This window comes from Gadus macrocephalus, chromosome 11 (genome assembly GCF_031168955.1).
Source record: "Gadus macrocephalus chromosome 11, ASM3116895v1".
Taxonomy (NCBI): Eukaryota; Metazoa; Chordata; class Actinopteri; order Gadiformes; family Gadidae; genus Gadus; species Gadus macrocephalus.
This window is the reverse complement of record NC_082392.1, coordinates 16,538,430-16,556,013: the sequence shown is the minus strand read 5'-3', so window position 1 is coordinate 16,556,013 and position 17,584 is coordinate 16,538,430. Positions and strand designations below refer to the sequence as shown.

Here is a 17,584-nt window from a genome sequence, read left to right as displayed (position 1 = left end):
ATACATTTTTTTCTCGTAACCACTCCGCCCAACCGTACCTCGGCACCTTTCACGTCTTCACACCCCTAACCAATTCCCCCCCACACACACACGCACGCACACCCCTCCTCCACCCTTCTAATTCTCATCACCATTGCCTCCATCGCTCGTCAGGTCTAATCCCTCTCTTTCTTCCTCTCTTCCTCTGAGAAGGACCTCTGCTTTCATCACTGAGTAGAAGCTTTAACATTCGGAGGAGGCGAGGGGAGAGGTAGTGTGAGAGAGAGAGGTAGTGTGAGAGAGAGAGAGAGAGAGAGAGAGAGAGAGAGAGAGAGAGAGAGAGAGAGAGAGAGAGAGAGAGAGAGAGAGAGAGAGGGAGAGGTAGTGTGAGAGAGAGAGATAGTGTGAGAGAGAGAGATAGTGTGAGAGAGAGAGAGTAGTGTGAGAGTGAGAGAGGTAGTGAGAGAGAGAGAGTGTGAGAGAGAGAGAGAGAGAGAGAGAGAGAGAGAGAGAGAGAGAGAGAGAGAGAGAGAGAGAGAGAGAGAGAGAGAGAGAGAGAGAGAGAGAGAGAGAGAGAGAGAGAGAGAGAGAGAGAGAGAGAGAGAGAGCTAGAGAGTACCGCAGGTGATGACGGCAGCAGTGAGGACATCCGGCCGTCAATCATCTGGCAGACAGGTTTGTGTGTGTGTGTGTGTGTTTATGAGTGGGTGGCGAGAGGAAGGTGCACGTGTGAGTTGGTGTGTGTGTGTGTGTGTGTGTCTGTGTTCGTCCTGTGCGCAGATGAAGGGAGTGAGCAAGCACCGGCGTTTGATCTGTGTCGTTCAAAGGGGGATGAGCAGGAAGGGCCATCACAGACGATTTGCCTCTCGCTGAGCCCCCCTACCACGACAGGAGCAATCACAAGCAGGTTAATTCACCACATCTACCTTCTTAATCTCTTCTCACTCTCGCTCCCTCTATCCCCGCCACACTATCTCTTCGTCTCTCTCTCTCTCTCTCTCTCCGTCTCTTAAGATGAAACGCTACTCTCACTGCCACCGCCCAAAACGGTCGTCTTTTCTCTCTGTCTTTTCTGCTTTCTATCTCTCTCTTCTTTACAAAGAGCAACAAAGATCGACCAAAAGTGCACTTGCAAAAAGAGCGCACGCACGCACGCGCACACACACACACACACACACACACACACACACGTGTGTATGAGTGGGTGGAGGTGATGGATGGGGGGTGGGTGAGTGTTTGTGCGTGTGGGTGTGTGGGTGTGTGGGTGTGTGGGTGTGCGTGTGTGTGTGTGTTTACACACGTTACAATTTGTGCTCTTGTGCCCTGCTTGCTTAGGCAAAGCTGAGCTGGGCAGATGGAGAGCTTGACCTGGAGCAGGAGAAGCAGCATCGAGACGGGAGGGTTGAGAGGCCAGAGGGGAGGGTTGAAGGGGGGGGAGCGTGTCAGAGTGCGAGAGGTGGAGGGTGAAGGAAAGAATAGCCATGTAGAATAAAACCCCATTCAAAAACAACATTCCTTGCAATAATAAGTCCAAATCAAAACAACAACGCACTTATTTCTCTTCTTTGTAGTTTTTTCCTGGCGAGTCAGGGGACCCCGGGGTTGGAAGTTCAAGCGGAGCGGGATGAAACCGTACCACGTACCCCCCCAACCCCAGCCCGTCACCTCCACCCCTACGCTCTGCCCAGGCCCCTGCGGCTATTACGGGGGGGTCAGAGGCATAACAGGATAAAGGCTGTCCTCCCTGCCCCTCCAGAAAGGACAAGCCACTCGGTGGATTGGATTGGGTGGCTCCAAGGGCAGTGAGGGTGGAGCATCGCGACACAATGGCAGCCAATAGGAAGGAGACAGGGATTTTTGTTCTGTCTGTCTCCCCCCCCCCCCCCCCCCCCCTATGCAGGCTGACTGACTGACAGATTGGCAGGGACGGGCCCGTGGCAAGCAATCTTTGAGTGGTGCTATTTTGTGGCCGTTTTGCCCTCCGTCAGCAGTGAACGGGACTCACTCACTCTGACACACACACACACACACACACACACACACACACACACACACACACACACACACACACACACACACACACACACACACACACACACACACACACACACACCGCGCGCGAAAACCCAGAGAAGAACAACAAATGAGTGACACAAGGTGAGACTATGATCTATGTTGGAGTGTGGGTCTGACCTTCAGGGTGTGTGTGTGTGTGTGTGTGTGTGTGTGTGTGTGTGTGTGTGTGTGTGTGTGTGTGTGTGTGTGTGTGTGTGTGTGTGTGTGTGTGTGTGTGTGTGTGTGTGTGTGTGTGTGTTTGGCCTGGGTCATGTTCATAAGCTAGCCTTGAGGTAGCAGCAGATCAGGGGTAATCCAAAGAGGAAGGCCACGCAGGTAGCCACCCCTTACTCCATATCTACCACCAACGGAGGAGGTGCTGCTATTTGTACCCTTGATTCTCTACGTTTGTTTGTGTGCAGTGGTGTAGCCTAACATACACATATTACTGACAAGCTGTTCCATTGGCTCGCATCTGCTAACATTCACATCCGGTATAACCAATCCGTCGTACATTTAAACGTGCGAGCGTGCATGCGTGGTTCGAGCCCGCGTGTACACGTTGCCGTGGGAACGTACCGGCGTGCAGGTAGGCCAGGTCCGGGTTCTCGATGTCCGGGTGGTGCTCCTTCAGGTGGTTGCGGAACTCGGTGGGCGAGTTGGTTGCCGCCTCACACTTGGGGCAGTTATACATCTTCACACCCTCGTGTTTCCCCGTGTGCAGGATGTGCTTGCGGATGTTCTCGGCGCAGTTGGACCTGGGGGAGACACAGAGACCCACAGAGATTCATTCCAAAAAATAGCACTATATATATATATATATATATATATATATATATATATATATAAACATAATAACAACATCAACTGGAGAACGGAGAGATTTTGAAGTGTGAAGCTCAGGGCCGACTCAAGCTGGTTTGTGCTGGGGGGAGGCAGGGATCAGACCGTGTTTGGACGCTCTCCAAGAGCACTTGTCATCATGGCAAATTGCCTCGTTGCATGAAGCCTTAGCAAAGATAGCAGAAACGACGACACACACAGACACACACAAACACACATACACACACGCACACACACGCACGCATAACAACAACACTGCATTAACAGGAAACCAAGTAAACGATAGTATTTAGCTGTCAAGCCAAACATATCCCAAGAAATCTGCTCCTTTTATTTTTCAACATTCACCCGTTTAGCGTGTGAGCGGTTCAGCGCCGCCGCCACGCAGTGGAAATAAACAGGCCTTCCTTGTAGCGGCGCTGGGAATAAATCTGATGGTATCAGGGGCCACGAATCTCCCACAGCTGTACGAGAAGAATGGGATGAGTGGTACCGTGTGTGTGTGTGTGTGTGTGTGTGTGTGTGTGTGTGTGTGTGTGTGTGTGTGTGTGTGTGTGTGTGTGTGTGTGTGTGTGTGTGTGTGTGTGTGTGTGTGTGTGTGTGTGTGTGTGTGTGTGTGCACAGTGGATACTTGTAATGGTTCAGAGTTTATCCAATGTGTATTCAGGTCTTTGTGCCGGTCAGATAGGGCAGGCGAGGCAAGAGGAGCTACTGCTGGGCGCTGGATGTAATGATGTCACACACACAGACCTCCCCCCTGATTAATGATGCTGTCTGACCTGCTCCCAGGCCCTATCTAAACCTGCCCACGGACACAACCGCGCACACACGCGTGCATACGCACACACACACACACACCAACACGTCCGAGTGTCGAAATGCATTCATAACATATCAATATCCGAACATATGATATCAGGCTAAAGATTCCATAAAACATTCAAACTCACCTATGCACCCACACTCTGTATCACCCCTTCACCTCTCCACACCGTAGACACACACACACACACACACACACACACACACACACACACACACACACACACACACACACACACACACACACACACACACACACACACACACACACACACACACACACACACACACACACACAGGTGCAGTCCGGTCCAAGACTTGCGTACCCATGCACGTGCACATGGCATCATCGGTTGATGGATGGGGTACTCGTGCTGGGTTTGGGCCTGACATTCTCGGACAGTATAATACGCAATTACTCTCCCTTATCACCTTGGCTGGGACTATAAAGGCTCCCGGTGCCATAGCTCAGGCCGGCCAAGGAGAGAATTTGTTTTCACTTTTGCTCAGACACCTCTCTCCATCATGGGATACCACTGGACTCCGGACCAGCCCCTCTAGCCTTAGCCAAACTGGGACTCCCCCACCTCTGGCCTGGGAAGGGGACCCTACCGCCCCAATCCCATAAAGCCAGCAGCTCGCGGGTATATTTTTAACCCGGCTTAGAGTTCGAACGTGACAAGACGGTATGACAGACCGCCGGACAGGGGGGCACTGATTCAAGATCCTCCTGCTGCTTTGCGAATTTGGTGGGGGTCAGCAAAAAAAATACGTGACCATCCATCAATACCATCAGTCAAATACACTGCCGGTCTGTGTTCTAGTGAAACGCTGATCAGCGCGAATCACTGCAGCAGTCCTGCGAGTTGGAGCACGGATGCGTACACATATCCCTGATGACTTATTGTGCTAATCCGTGTGTGTGTGTGTGTATTGGTGTGATGACATCGTTATCACCCGTCACCCACATCAGCACCACAGGTTCACAGACACCCACTGCGGCATCTGTGTAAGACCAACCCCCCCCCACCAGAGCACCCCCTTCCCCCCTCCCCATGCTAAACAAACTATATGGATGGATGTACACATCCATAGACATGAGAACAGATCGACATTTTCAAACACACTCATCACGCATGCTGATACATACGGTAATTATAGTTAGAATGTGATACAGAATCTCACCCTGAATTAAGTTATGTCTTAATCGGGAAGCGCATGAAAGAATTATGGCGGGGGTGAAAAATAATCGCACAGCACACTAAATGGTCCTGTAGAGAGCCCGGATGGATCCCTGAGGGGAGGGGAGGGGAGGGGGAGGCGGGGGAGAGAGAGAGGTGAGGCGGTGGTGTGCGTTACCATCTCTCAAGATATGGTAATGAAGTAATTGTCATATTAAAACAACACACCGTGCGTTTAGGAGTGAGCAGGTGTCACAGTCGGTGAGGGCCCCACGCCCGGCGCCTCTTCCTCTCGCCGCACGTCGATTAATTAGTCCTGCGCTGTTTAAACTTCCTCCCCCCCCCGCCATCCAGCCCGCGCCACGGGAATCGGGGCCACTGCGGCGCTGACGTGTGCCAGAGACGGCGCTCCCTCAGTCTCCTGCCTCTGTTACATCCCTCTCCCCCCCCCCCCCCTCGCTCGCTCTTTCGCTCTCTCTCTCGCATCTTCTGACGAGCGTATGGTAATGGCAGAGGTGTAATTGAGAAGCGCTTCGTTAGAATAGAATTTAAGTATGCGTGTGTGTGTGTATTTTTGTGTTTTGTGTGTTAAGATGGGGGGCAGGGGGGAGGGGGAGGGCGTCGCGATAACTGCGATAACTGAAGAAGGAGGCCCAGTCATCATCATTAACGTCTCGACTCTCTTTCGGTTTCTTTCGTGCCTCGTTCCCGCTTTCCCGCCCTTCCGCCTCAAAGTCGCCGGCCTTCCTGACACCGACGTTATTCACCGGAAAGGTACGAATAAAGCGAGCGGTCCGGAACTGAAAGCGCTCTGTCTCAGGAAGAGAAAGACTGAACTGGGGGGGGGGGGGAAGGCGTTCAGGTAAATAAATAACAGACCTCGGTGGACAGAGACGTGGGCAGAGTCAGCCGCTAGGCATCAATTAGAGCCCGTCTTTCGCCATCTCCCTGCTACTAATGAGTGCCTTTTTCTTCAAATGCCAAAAGGGAAATTGTCGCTTTTGAAGCCGCGAGGTTTGGCATGCATAAACGGGGAGAGGCGAGTCGGAAAAAAACGATATGCGCTTAATTGAAATACCTCTGGACTGCAAGGGAGTCATGTCATCCGGAGAGGTTTTTTCCGCTCTTCGCAGACATCACTGCTGTCTTCGTCTCGTGTATCTGTCTACGCATGTGGGGGCCTTTCGATCCGTCAGAGGCAGTTTCAGGAGGCCCACATGGGAGCCGTGTTGATTGAGATAACTTAAGTGGCTTATCGCCAGGCCTAATTGATCCGAGATGATCCCTTCCACGGGACTCAATTGACACTGCAAATACCACTGCAAACCGTAGCGGTAAACAGAAACGCTATGCTGGACGGCTTCCACTTCACACAGGGCCCCGATGTCCTCCTCTCTATTATAATGATGATAACAATGAGGATTATAATGTTGTCGCGTGAGGCTTGGCCAAGACTCAACACAAATGGAGCCATATCTCAGTTAGGATACCTTCGATTCGGAGGGAGTTGAGATACTTCATCAGAGTGTTAAAGACTAAATGAACCCCTTGGAAATTCATGGAATCTAACAAACAAAGCGTTTTATCTAGAGCAGGGGTCAACAACACGGTGCCCGCGGGCACCAGGGCGCCCGCAAGGACCACATGAGGGGCCCGCAGGCCTGTTCTGAAAATAGCACAGCTCATTCTTGAACAACTCTTTCCCACCTTTTTTAAGTCATTGTTGATAATTATTGTGAGAAATCATTAACATGATCAGTGTCTTCACATAGATGAGTATCATTAATCAATATTAACAATATATAACTAAAGGCAAACTGAGCAAATTTGTTATTTCAGAAGAGTGTATCAAACTGGGTGCCCTTCGTATGACTCAGTACCCATGAAGTAGCTCTCAGGTTCAAAAAGGTTGGTGACCCCTGATCTAGAGAGTTCTAGGAAGGAGAGGGAGGATTTTTTCAGTTTTTTTTTTAAGCTTTTTCTAAAGCTTGAGCATTGTGAAACGCACAACAAACCGTGGAGTTATATTACTATTATGTTAGAAGTGTCCAAGAATGTATAGCCTCCTTCGACGAGGCCATCAACATTAACTGGGCGAAGTCCCACAAATCTGCACCTACACTATGGTTTGAGAGTACCCCCTCTGTAGCTACGTCATGAAGAAACGCAGCAGAGCATTCATAAACTGGGTTGGGGTGAGAGGCAAAAAACATAGGGTTTTACGCCAGTTTTTCTTCTGCATTATGCTATTATTTCATAATAGTGACATAATAAGACATCGATATAATTAACACTAAAATAACACGATTTTGGGGCAATAGTTCACAAGATGTTAGTCAATGAGAGTCTTAGTCAACCAGGCGTTAAATACTCGGATGGTTGCAGGTAAACATTAAAGCAGTGCCTTGCCAAAATTATATTAAAACCTACATGGCTGGAACGTGTATGTAATGCCAGGGGGCATTTATTTTTAAACAACGGACAGAGAAAGTGGTGAGACTAGGGCTGCATCCGAATACTTAGTACATACTATTTCTGTCCAGTGTCTACTACTTGACCATACTACACTTGACTGTGAAGTACGGTCTACAGCTATGCGTAGAACGCCTCCGAACGCTTCCGAACACCGCCGAAACTCCACCGGAAGTTTGGAGATGACGTATCTCCCCTCAGATGCCGGCAAAATTACCTTGATAAGTTACCTGTTTTCCGTCTTGTCATCGTTGCTATTAAATTAAAAATGTCTCTTTTTACTTAATTACTTACTTTACTATTTTACTCTTTTTAATGTCTCTTTTTTTCGCCGCTTTCTACGACGTCTTTCTGGTGGTGACGAGTCAGCCATCTCTTCTTCGTTCGTTACTAGACTCCTGTTGCATTGTGGGATAGCGTAGTGAAGTCCGTGGTTTACTTTGGCGGTAGTATGCATTCGGAAACGTCTTCCGTACTACAGAATGCATACTGAGTATTCGGACGCGCTATATTTTTTGCGTACTACAAAATGCATGCTATATAGTATGCAAGTATGAGTATTCGGATGCAGCCTAGATCATGGTGACGGACAGACAACTTCCCACGCCACACCCCATCCCACTCTCTTCAACCCTCCAGCTCCTCCCAAACCCACCCAAGCTCCTCCCCCTCCTACGACAGGTCCTCCCATGCCTACCACAGGTCCTCCCATGCCTACCATAGCCCCTCCCACTCCCACATCATGACCCCTCCCCCTGTCCTCCAAGCATCAATGGTCTTTGGCAACCCACAAAATGTTAATTAGCCTTCTACTTTGCCCTCTGATTTGTCACGGCCCAGAGCAATCATATCCGTGATGAGCTACAGGTCCAATAGGTTCCTTTGGGGGCGGTCCCTAACCTGGCTGAATCTTTGAGGTCATTCAGCCAAATTAAATACATACAGAGAGAAAGCTCACGTACCAAACTTTTCCGTATAATCATCCCACGATGAGTCAGTAACACGTAGGAGAAGGACTTTAACTTCTTTTATGTATTGCCCCAAAGCACTCCGTCCAGCCACATCATTAGAAGCCAGGTGATATCATCTTTTCATAATCACAAAATAATGGCCCTGATCGCAATAATTATCACCTCTTCAGCACGGCAGGGTTTTATATATATTTATACATATTATAAGTTACGACACCCTCCAAAAATAAAATATCATAAAAGAGGACAAATGAAATGAGTCGTGTTATGGTGGCCCGTGAGGCACAAGGAGCAGGTGCGCGGCACTCTGAAATGACTTTGCAGGAGAGATGGAGAGAGCAGAAAAAAAGGAAAGGATAAAGGAAAGGAAGGGGAGTACATCTAAAACCAATGATGGGTTTTAGATCATTCCCTTTCACACTCTGCTGTCGTAACCCCAGGAAGAACGGGAGGATGAGGAGCAGAATGACAGACAGAGGGAGAGAGGGCGAGAGAGCTAAAGGGAGAGCGGGAGAGGGAGATATAGATGGAGACGGCAAATGGAGAGATGGAGATGTGCAACACCGGCCAAAACTTTTTCAATTTCACCGACAATTTCCTGTGTAATTACTGATGTGGTATGATGGTGTTTTAATGACAGGGACCTGCCAGTGACAGTGATGCTGTTATGTGTGCGTGTGTGTCTGCACGTGTGTATGTACGTGGAAGGGTCTGGCTAGGCCTGATGATAGCAGAGTGATGAGACGAGGCCACGCTGTGGAGATTAGACCTGTCCACCCACTCCCCCTCCAACACACACATACACACACACACACACACAGGGATGTACACACACATACACACAGGGATGCACACGCACACACACACACCCCCCTAGCCCCTAAGCATCCCCCGCCAAATCACATGACACATTCACACACACACACACACACACACACACACACACACACACACACACACACACACACACACACACACACACACACACACACACACACACACACACACACACACACACACACACACACACCCCCACCCGGTCCTCCCCATCAGCCGATGCCATCAGCTCTCTGATCACGGGCTTCCATCAGGGAGCACCATCAGCTCCTCCATGCGTGGGACCGGGGGCGTTCAATGAGGCGTTTACCTGTACTCGCACCAGGGACAGCGGTACGGCTTCTCCCCCGTGTGCACGCGCTTGTGCCGGGACAGGTGGGACTGCGTGGTGGAGGCGAAGTTGCAGAGGTGACATTTGAACGGCCGCTCCCCTGGTAGGAAAAATAGATAAAAGGCGGGATAGGAGACGGATATATTCGTCAATGAGCTGGGGTGTTTTTCGTGCGTGTGTGTATGTGTCCCTTCGACATCTGGTTACAATACTAACAGCAGAAGCGCACTCCGGTGCACATCTGTCGATAACATTTAGGGAGGGAAGGTCGCAGGGCAGATTGATCCACACGCGGCGCTATTCACATCGACACGTGTCAGCACGGAGGAGGCCGGGACGGTCGAGGTAGACACATCCATGCCGTGATTCTAGTTAACCCTGAACAAATCTCTGCAGCTTGGTCACCCCGCAGGAGCACGATTAAACGCAAAGGTTGTATTCCGTCCATGTCGGCCCTGCCGTGAAACACAAATCAGGCAGAACTTAAAGGTTTAGACAACAGAAATCTGTCATTTACGATTATTATCGATTATTAAGGTGTGCATTAGACAAATTATGTTGCACAAAATCCATTGCAATTTTGTGTAATTTTAGACTATCAATTTCCTTCTATTCCTTCAAGGCAAATGAATTATGTGAACACTGAAGTGGGCAAACCAGGTCAGTCACAGTCACACAGTAATGATGCCATTTCAGACTTTGATTCAGTAAGAACAGGGATTCAGACCACATCCCTCCAAATCCTTTCCTTTCTTTTAAACAGATTTCACGAGCTGACTTTGAGATGGATATTAATACAATTAACATACATTTTCCTGACAAGATAATCTGTTGATTCATAGTGGATACACCCCTCTGCGATACGTTATTGTAATTTTACGGTTTTAGTCGTCCATCACTTTAATTTCCACCAGCTACAACACGACATGGTGGCGATAAGTGACATGACTGACATTCTCAGGCTCAGTCATCCATGCTGGCACGCGTGCACTGCACGCCAGTGACAACGTGTCTGCGTACGGGTGGGGGGCGTCTACCCAGCATACGCGTGTTTCATAGGTGATAGTGAAGGAGCCCGTGAAGTCTGTTTGAAATAAAATACTAAATGTGGGGATATCATGACATGTCAATCTGCATGGAAAGCGACAGAGGTTTGTGCATGCCCCGGGAACAGACTTCCACGTGGATGGAATACAAATTGTCTTCTTGTCTTCTTGACGCGTCTTTGACTCACCTGTGTGCTGCCGTCTGTGTTTGGTGAGGGCGTGTCTGGTTCCCCCCGCAAAGCCGCACAGGTCACAAAGGTAGGACTTCTCACCTGGAAGGGGATGGGGGGGGGGGGGGGGGATAGGTTTAAAAAAGGTGCTCAGATCAGTTGGAGAATGGCATATGAAGAAGTGGATCGACACTTCAGATTTGGTCTAAGAAAGATGGACATTTTGTGGGAAGGGTGGGAGAGAGCGAGAGAGCGAGAGAGCGAGAGAGAGAGTATAGAATAAGAACATTAAAGTGCGGGATGAGAAAGAGGGACAGAGATGAAGAAGGAAAAACCAAAAGACAGATGGGATAAATGTGAAAGAAATGAATGGCGGAGAAAGAAAGAGAGAGAGGGGGGGGAGTGAGTGAAAGAGAAATAGAAGGAGAGCGAGAGAGATGGAGAGAGGAAGGGAGGGAGGGAGGGAGAGAGGGATTGAGGGAGGGAGAGAGGGGAGCTGAGCGACAGGGCTAGTTGGTTAACAGATGAGAGCAGCAGAAGTCACAGATCACTAGTGTACATCCGTCAGAGCTCTCACCGCTAACTAATTCCCCTGATCAGATGGATCCGTGTAAATATGTCAAATGGGGACGGGAAATTGCCAGTGTGGTTTATTGACTGTGATAAAATCTGAAAAGCACTGCTGAACATAATTACATACTTGTCAGAGCCATAAAAATTAGCTTTATTATCAATGGGATGGTTTTGTACAACTTCATTTGGGGGCGATGCCTTCCAGATGGGGCCGCATGAAGAGCTGCAGTGGTGCTCTTACACCCCCCCTGCTATTCTTTTCATATACCCTTCTCTCATTCTCTCCCTCCCTCCCTCTCTCCTCTCTCTCCGTCCATCTCTGCCACTCTCTCTCTTTCCTCCACATCTGGCTCCATAATTCACATCATGATTCTCTCTCTATCTCTCTCTCTCGCTCTCTCTATCTATCTCTGGCTCTCTTTTCTCTCTCTCTAGCTCTCTCTCTCTCTCGCCCTCTCTTATCGCTCTCTCTCTTGTCATGCATAGGAATAGACATACTCTTGTGTATTGAGACTTGGGTGCATGGGCATCTGTGAGCAGGCCACATGGTCGTACATGCAGTTCACCCTCACAGACACACACACACACACACACACACACACACACACACACACACACACACACACACACACACACACACACACACACACACACACACAGGGACCTGAATGCATGCACGCGCATGGGGGGCACCGAAGTAACCGTTACTTAGCTATTCGTGTAAAGCAGAATTTTGTACTCCAGCTCTCACTACACATTGATAATACATTTGGTTGACATCCCCCAGCTGGGCACGGCTACTGCCTGAGCCTTTTTTGCCTATTTTTTATTTGGCAGCGATAACAGCTTTCCCTGAGTCCACTGAGACAAAGCAGTATGAAGTTTCCTCTATTAAGGGCGTTTAGAGCCACTCAACTGTGAGAGGGCTTTTAATGGCGTGCCACTTAGCAGAGGGAGAAAATACAAAATAAAAGTTGCGTTTGTTCGCAAAACTAGAACGTGTTTGCCACTCGCAGGTCCTGAATCCCGGTCCCTAGAATAAAATAAATAAACACATCAAAATAACGGAACACACATACGTTTGTAACACACACACACACACACACACACAAATACACACATCCCAGTTTCACCCCCATTAAAGCATCAACCGGCAGGACTTACTAAGGTCTCATGGCCATAATAGTCCACCGCAAACCACTCCTCACACCACCCCCCCTGCCCCCATCCTAACACACACACACACACACACACTCTCCCGATGCCTCTCCATCTCTCATTACACCCCACACTACAAGACCCAACCGCAGGGAAGAAGAAAAAATCCATAGCCATCGATCCCTGGGCCCGGTCGCGGTCCCCACAATTATTCTTGAGGAGGAAACGCTGGCGATAAATTACACGTGTGCTTTTCATCTGCTCGCTGGATGGTGGTGAGCCCCTCTGAGAAGGAGGTAGAGGAGGAGGAGGTGGGGGGTTGAGGATGGGGTAGGGGGATGTGTGTGTGTGGGGAGGGAGGGGGAGATGAAGGGGGAGAGGGGAGGTGACGTGCTGCTGTCAGCGCGAGAAGCTCTAGCAACCTAAAGAGGCCCCAGACCCTGTCAAATGCTGTTGTGTTGTGTACACACACACACACACACACACACACACACACACACACACACACACACACACACACACACACACACACACACACACACACACACACACACACACACACACACACACACACACACAAACACACTCTCTCTCGCTCTCTCTTCAACAGGGGAACGCAGGGAAACCACTCACATTCAAAAATAAACACAGGTCAGGCAGACTAGCACCTTTTACACACACAGAAAAACACACAAGCGCACACACAGGCAAACACTCAAGCCGCAAACACACATACAAACCCACAACACAGTACCGGCTGCGTTTTTTATTTTTTTTTAAATGTACTTATATTTAAAAATGACTTATTTAGTTACTAATGTGGCGACACTTAAAACCCTTCAACTTTGGGTAATTTTCATTTTGGCTCAGCGCTTCTTTTGTTCCAGCGATGGGCCCCCTCCCCCAACTGAAATGAAATATGCCTTATTGCAAGACAATAAAAGAACTTTGAAGTCAAAATATACAACCTCTCTTTGCATGTGTGCGCGCATGTGTGTGTGTGTGTGTGTGTGTGTGTGTGTGCACGTGTCTGTGTGTCTATATCTGTGTTTTAAATAACCCCGAAGGAGTCTGCATGCAGCTATAATTGCCTCCCTCATTAGTTATGTTTTAGCAGGAGCGGATGGGAGGGCAATTAATTTTACCGCTTAATTTTTTGACACGAAATCCGCCGCTGTATTGATGTGCTCGCCATTTTGGGCCTCATTTTTCAGGGAAATTAATTGACAAAGTGCGAAGATTTATCAGCATATCGCCAGATTAAGCGACAAACTGAAGCAATGAGGAAATCAATTGTGGCCCTGTCGCTTGGGCCCCCTTACCCACCCCCCTCCTCCCGCCTCCCTCCAAACAGGCTGAAACACAAACACACACACTCACATGCACGCGTGTGTGTGTGTGTGTGTGTGTGTGTGTGTGTGTGTGTGTGTGTGTGTGTGTGTGTGTGTGTGTGTGTGTGTGTGTGTGTGTGTGTGTGTGTGTGTGTGTGTGTGTGTGTGTGTGTGTGTGTGCATGTGTGTGTGTGTGTGTGTGTGTGTGTGTGTGTGTGCGCGCTTGTGGGTGTGCTTCTGTGTGTGTGTGTGTGTGCGTGTGCGTGCGTACCGCTCGGTAGCCTGGGAAAAGCTGGGCGGGTCGGACGCCTAGCACTTATTTATTTATTTGAGTCACCTCATTCATCAGCTGTTACAAATGACCACACTCCCCCCGTCCCCCCCACCGCTCCCCTTACCCCTTCCCCCAGACACACACACATCGCTACATTGTGCCTCCTTCGAGTCCCGAGACAGGACTGGTATTTGTGTGCGCAGTGTGATTAGCATAAAAAACACACAAATCAGGAAGGAACAATGAATCTGGTGAAGGGGCGTAAAATGGGACACATGTAGGTATAAACGCAGGAGGAAGGAGAGCAGATGAGATTGGGGGGGTTGGGTCGACCGACAATGAGGAAGAGGAGAGACTGCCCCGCCGCATGGGTATTGGCATTGTGATGCGATGCAAGGGACAGGCATGAGGGGACACTTTTACACGGACCAAAAGGACGTGGGGTCCCAGGACGTAGAGAGGCACGCACACATGCACGCACACGCCCTGATGCACACGCACACGCACACGAATCAGCATTCTCCTGCCGTTAAGACGATCGGTGTTCGTTAAAGGTGGACTCCACTATACAACCCCCTCTTATTAATCATACAAAGGCCACGCTAGCCACACACACACACACACACACACATACACACACACGTGCACAGCCATGCACAAACGTACACGCCCACACATCAATCTATTACTCACTGACCTGCCGAGGGGACAAATTAGTCCTCAACATTGACTTTCACGCTGGTTTTTTATTAGTATTGCCGCTCACGCACGTAAAGCAGCCCCCTGTCTCATGGTTCTAGACGGGCGTGTAGAGGCGCGAGCAGGCAGCAGGGGGCTGACCGTCTCCGCCGGAAAGCGTCGGAGCATCCAGAACCACCGGCCTGTCACAGCGGACAGAGATGCATTTGTGCGTTTATGTTTTCTGGCCGTCGATAATCCGAGTGTATTGCTGGTGCTGCTTCTACCCCTTGTCTTTCTTCATCTTTTGATCCATCTCCTGCTTGTCAGCTTTCCTCTTATATCCGCTCTATTCCTAACTCTCCCTCCATCACTCACCCCTCTCCCTCTCTCCCTCTCTGCCTACACCTCAATCTCTGCCGCCATCCTGTCTGCATTTGTCTCCAACCGACGCACCCACGCTGGCATGCATGCATACACACACACACACAGACACACACACACGCACACGTACACACGCATACAATGACGCCCCCTCCCCCCTCCCCTCCATGCATCTCTCTGGGTGACAGGTATGTGATGGGAGTCATACGGGCCTACTGATGGCGTTGGAGGAGGAGAGGGGGAGGATGGGAAGGGAGGGTGGGGGAGGTGTGGGAGGTGGGGGACGGAGGGGGGGGGGGGGGGGGGGGCAGAGGGATGGAAAACAAATGAAAATAAGAACGTCTAATTATGTTGGAGGACGCCTTGACACTACATCACTGTTCAAACACATTGAAAATGATATCCAGCATGTCTGAGGGACGTCGGAAACACATACACACACACAAACACACACCTATTTGCGCACGCAAACAAACACATAAACACACACACGCACACGCACACACACACACACACACACACCGAGGCCATGACGGATGGAAGTCTCCCCAGCAGCCATTCAGTCAGCCTGTCAGGACCGCAGGCTGCCGACAATGCTGCTGCTGTCGTTGGCTTAGAGGGGCATCGGGGAGAGGGAGGAGGGGTGCTGGTGGTGGTGGTGCTGGTGGTGGGGGTGATAGCGTTGGTGGCACTGGGGGTGGTGGAGGGTTTGGAGGTGGTAGTGGTGGTGGTGTTTTGGTGGTGGTGATGATGGCGGTGGTGGTTCTGGGGGTGGTGGAGGGTTTGGAGGTGGTAGTGGTGGTGATTAAGGTGGTGGTGGTGGTGGTTCTGGGGGTGGTGGAGGGTTTGGAGGTGGTAGTGGTGGTGATTAAGGTGGTGGTGGTGGTGGTTCTGGGGGTGGTGGAGGGTTTGGAGGTGGTAGTGGTGGTGATTAAGGTGGTGGTGGTGGTGGTTCTGGGGGTGGTGGAGGGTTTGGAGGTGGTAGTGGTGGTGATTAAGGTGGTGGCGGTGGTGGTTCTGGGGGTGGTGGAGGGTTTGGAGGTGGTAGTGGTGGTGATTAAGGTGGTGGTGGTGGTTCCGGGGGTGGTGGAGGGTTTGGAGGTGGTAGTGGTGGTGATTAAGGTGGTGGTGGTGGTTCCGGGGGTGGTGGAGGGTTTGGAGGTGGTAGTGGTGGTGATTAAGGTGGTGGTGGTGGTTCCGGGGGTGGTGGAGGGTTTGGAGGTGGTAGTGGTGGTGATTAAGGTGGTGGTGGTGGTTCTGGGGGTGGTGGAGGGTTTGGAGGTGGTAGTGGTGGTGATTAAGGTGGTGGTGGTGGTTCCGGGGGTGGTGGAGGGTTTGGAGGTGGTAGTGGTGGTAGGGGTGATGGCAGTGCTGAGGGGGGGTATTGTTCGGGGTGGTAGTCGTGGTAGGGGGTGCCCTGATGCTACAGAGACCTGGGGTGCAGTGGGAGTCCTTAACCTTTCCCTCCCCAGCCGGCCTCAGCAATAGCCTGAGCCATTTTGTCGTGGAGAATTCCCTTCTTAATGTCCTACTAAAAACTCAAAAGTGATCAATAATAAAATAAATAATCCCAAAAAAATGTTTTTACCTGAAACATTTTATACTACTATCCACAACAAATGCCAATAATTGTATCCCCTTAAAATAAACGCTTTGGATTAGGGCGAAACCACCAGATGCCAAATAAACTATTCAAACGGGTTTCAGGCTTGGGTTTAACCACCAGAAACCTGAAGGGATATCCCCCGTGTGTGTGTGTGTGTGTGTGTGTGTGTGTGTGTGTGTGTGTGTGTGTGTGTGTGTGTGTGTGTGTGTGTGACCGACTTGCTTTTGTACACATTTTTTAAATAAAACCCAAAAACTGTGTTGACCCCGGGGTCCCCGGTCTCACCGGTGTGCGTCCTGTAGTGGTCCCTCATGGCCGACAGGGACAGGAAGGCGTAGTGGCAGGAAGGCCAGGCGCACTTGAAGGGCTTTTCCCCAGTGTGGAGCTTCATGTGGTTGTTCAGCGCCCACTTCTCTGCGAAGGAGCGCTCGCACAGGCCACACTCAAACTTCCTGCGAGGGTAGGGGTAGGGGGAGAGAGAGAGAGAGAGAGAGAGAGAGAGAGAGAGAGAGAGAGAGAAAAAGAGAGAGAGAAACAAAGAGTTATTTAACAGTCCCACAGCAAAAAATTCTAAAAGCTATAAAATCTAAGTACAGACAGGACTGTGAAAGATGGTGGACACACACACACACACACACACACACACACACACACACACACACACACACACACACACACACACACACACACACACACACACACACACACACACACACACACACACACAGATGTGCCGCTAACGGCGAGGCTAACGCTGGTTGAGGGTGGTGTAAAAAGGGGGTTTGTGGGCGTAGCGGCTGTGGTGGGGTTTCGGGGGGAGGCTTGTCATGTCTGTATAAGCAGTCATTGATTTTAGTGTCGGGCCTGAAGGAG

The 17,584-nt window shown here is 50.1% G+C and overlaps 1 protein-coding gene across 1 annotated transcript; it reads right to left on the bottom strand.

Moving 5' to 3' along the window:
* Positions 1–442: 442 nt before the first annotated feature.
* On the bottom strand, positions 443–17,171 carry LOC132467672 (zinc finger protein 407-like). Its single transcript, XM_060065141.1, has 4 exons — positions 16,997–17,171; positions 10,726–10,809; positions 9,471–9,591; positions 443–2,792 (listed from the first exon to the last, which is right to left on the bottom strand). Exons 1-4 carry the CDS (start codon positions 17,100–17,102, stop codon positions 2,513–2,515), a joined length of 591 nt encoding a protein of 196 aa, XP_059921124.1. The 5' UTR covers positions 17,103–17,171; the 3' UTR covers positions 443–2,512.
* Positions 17,172–17,584: the final 413 nt, after the last annotated feature.